This window comes from Patiria miniata, unplaced genomic scaffold (genome assembly GCF_015706575.1).
Source record: "Patiria miniata isolate m_02_andy unplaced genomic scaffold, ASM1570657v1 HiC_scaffold_9, whole genome shotgun sequence".
Lineage (NCBI taxonomy): Eukaryota > Metazoa > Echinodermata > Asteroidea > Valvatida > Asterinidae > Patiria > Patiria miniata.
The window spans coordinates 15,338,761-15,340,761 of record NW_024037076.1 but is presented as its reverse complement, the minus strand read 5'-3'; the positions used below and the strand labels follow the sequence as shown (position 1 = coordinate 15,340,761).

The 2,001-nt window shown below is 43.3% G+C and overlaps 1 protein-coding gene across 1 annotated transcript; it reads left to right on the top strand.

Annotated features, from left to right (window-relative positions):
• Positions 1-268: 268 nt before the first annotated feature.
• LOC119720904 (serine protease 27-like) lies at positions 269-1,634 on the top strand. Its single transcript, XM_038190770.1, has 2 exons — positions 269-284; positions 1,183-1,634. Exons 1-2 carry the CDS (start codon positions 269-271, stop codon positions 1,632-1,634), a joined length of 468 nt encoding a protein of 155 aa, XP_038046698.1.
• The last annotated feature ends 367 nt before the right edge of the window (positions 1,635-2,001 follow it).

Genomic DNA, 2,001 nt, shown 5'->3' with positions numbered 1-2,001 from the left:
CGCGTTCATGCATCATTGATACTCCAGTCACGCCATATATTTTCATTGCGGATTGGTCTACGCGCACCATAAATATTAATGACCTATGCGCGCATACATAATTCATAGATTAGACTAGTCGGTAGGTACCCTGATTCGCCACAGTACTCTGTTTAATTCTGAAGCAAATAACACTTAAACAACTGGATGCAAGGTTTTTTTTAGCAACGCGCACTAGCTTTTTAAAACGGAAAGTAAATACGAAGAATAAAATGGACAAAACTTCGAAATGAACATGCAGCTTGGTAACCCATTTTGAATATTGTTGGGGAAATAAATACTACAGGTCACAAATATTACTTTTACGGACATAAAATATCACTCTGCATTCAAACCTACGGAAATAAAGGTGCACGTAACGCAGCTTTTGTCCCACGCGCTGAAAAATGGCGCCGCCCATGGCAGAACGCGCGTCTGTACGTACTGCCGATCTAGATTTTTATGCTATATCTATGACTGCACCGCAGCTGCACGCGCGAGGGGCCACTGCGTCAAGTGCAAATCTTACAAAGACATTTAATCATGGATTTCTCCCAACTCAGGACAGAATTAATCCTTCTGTAGGTTCAGAGTTTGATTCAACCATTTGAACGTCAATTATGGAGTTCAGGTGCTTTTAGAAATGTTTTATGGGCCTCATGAATGAGCAGGAATAATGATAAGCAAGTTCGATTGAGGATGTATTGCCTCCACACTAACAGCAACATACAAACATCTTTGGTAACAATGGGCAAATTGTCCTTACAAAACTTCGGTATCACGTGAACTTGCTGTATTTAAGTGTAATGGGACAACTGCTAAAAATGACACAGTTTATACATTGCATCTTTACTGTGCAGGTTTGCATTAGGATAACTTTAGCGCTTCTGAGTCCCATTATAATTATGCCACTCAGCGTTCTTCAGCCTCATGGCTTGTGGTTATTCTGTGTTCCATTTATACTACTGCCAGAACAACACAACAAAGAACAATAGCTTACATGCTGTAAGTGAGCCTTCAGGTTCAGTTCAGGTTTCGGTACGGGTTCGGTTCGAGTTTAGTTCAGAAATGTTATCCAAAGTGACCCTGCTTCACGAGCGTGCTACCGGTACCTGAAGACAAAAATATTGAGTTAACATGCTTTGGATTGGTATTATTTTCCAGATGCCGTGATTTATTCACAAAATGGAAACGCGTTTGTGGCTGGTTGGGGAACCACAGACCCCTATGATTTAGACAATTGTAGAGACGCTCCCCGACGAACTTCACCCCTACTTAAGCAACTTGCTGTTACTGTTCGCACGGATGATGAATGCAGGAATAGCTTCAAAGATCACTTCGAGTGTAGCATTGTAACTGCATACAAGCCCGACATAGCATTTTGTGCAGGCGATCCAGAAGGGAACCAGGACGCATGTAAGGGAGACGCAGGAGGACCAGTCATGAGGCAGATGACCGCTGCAGACGGCAACAAACGATGGGTCCAGATAGGCATTGTCAGCTGGGGAGAAGGCTGTGCTCAAGAGGGTCGATATGGAATTTACACCAGACTCTCAGCTTACAAAGACTGGATCCAAGATCACATTGGCTCTGCAGCCTATGCCATACATAACTGAATCCCATCACATTCTTGCGTTTAATATATAATTACAGGTGAACTGTTATGTTGTGAGTTTTCTTTGATACTTGTACACCCGGGGGAAGGGGAGGGGGGGGGGAGCCATGAGTGAGGATACCATTTTTTTCGAGAGGGCCTATTACAACACACAGCCGCGCTTTGTCAAATCATTGCATTCAACAATTATTGACTGCTGTGATGTGGGATATGGCGTTTTTAATACCCAAGGGGTAAATAACACCCGACGCGAAAATCGATGGTGCTATCCGCCCGACGGGGTTAATTACGACCTAAACCGCATCACTGCAGTCAACAATTTTCATTAACCCTAACCATCCCAACTCCAACTCTATCAAAATCCATCC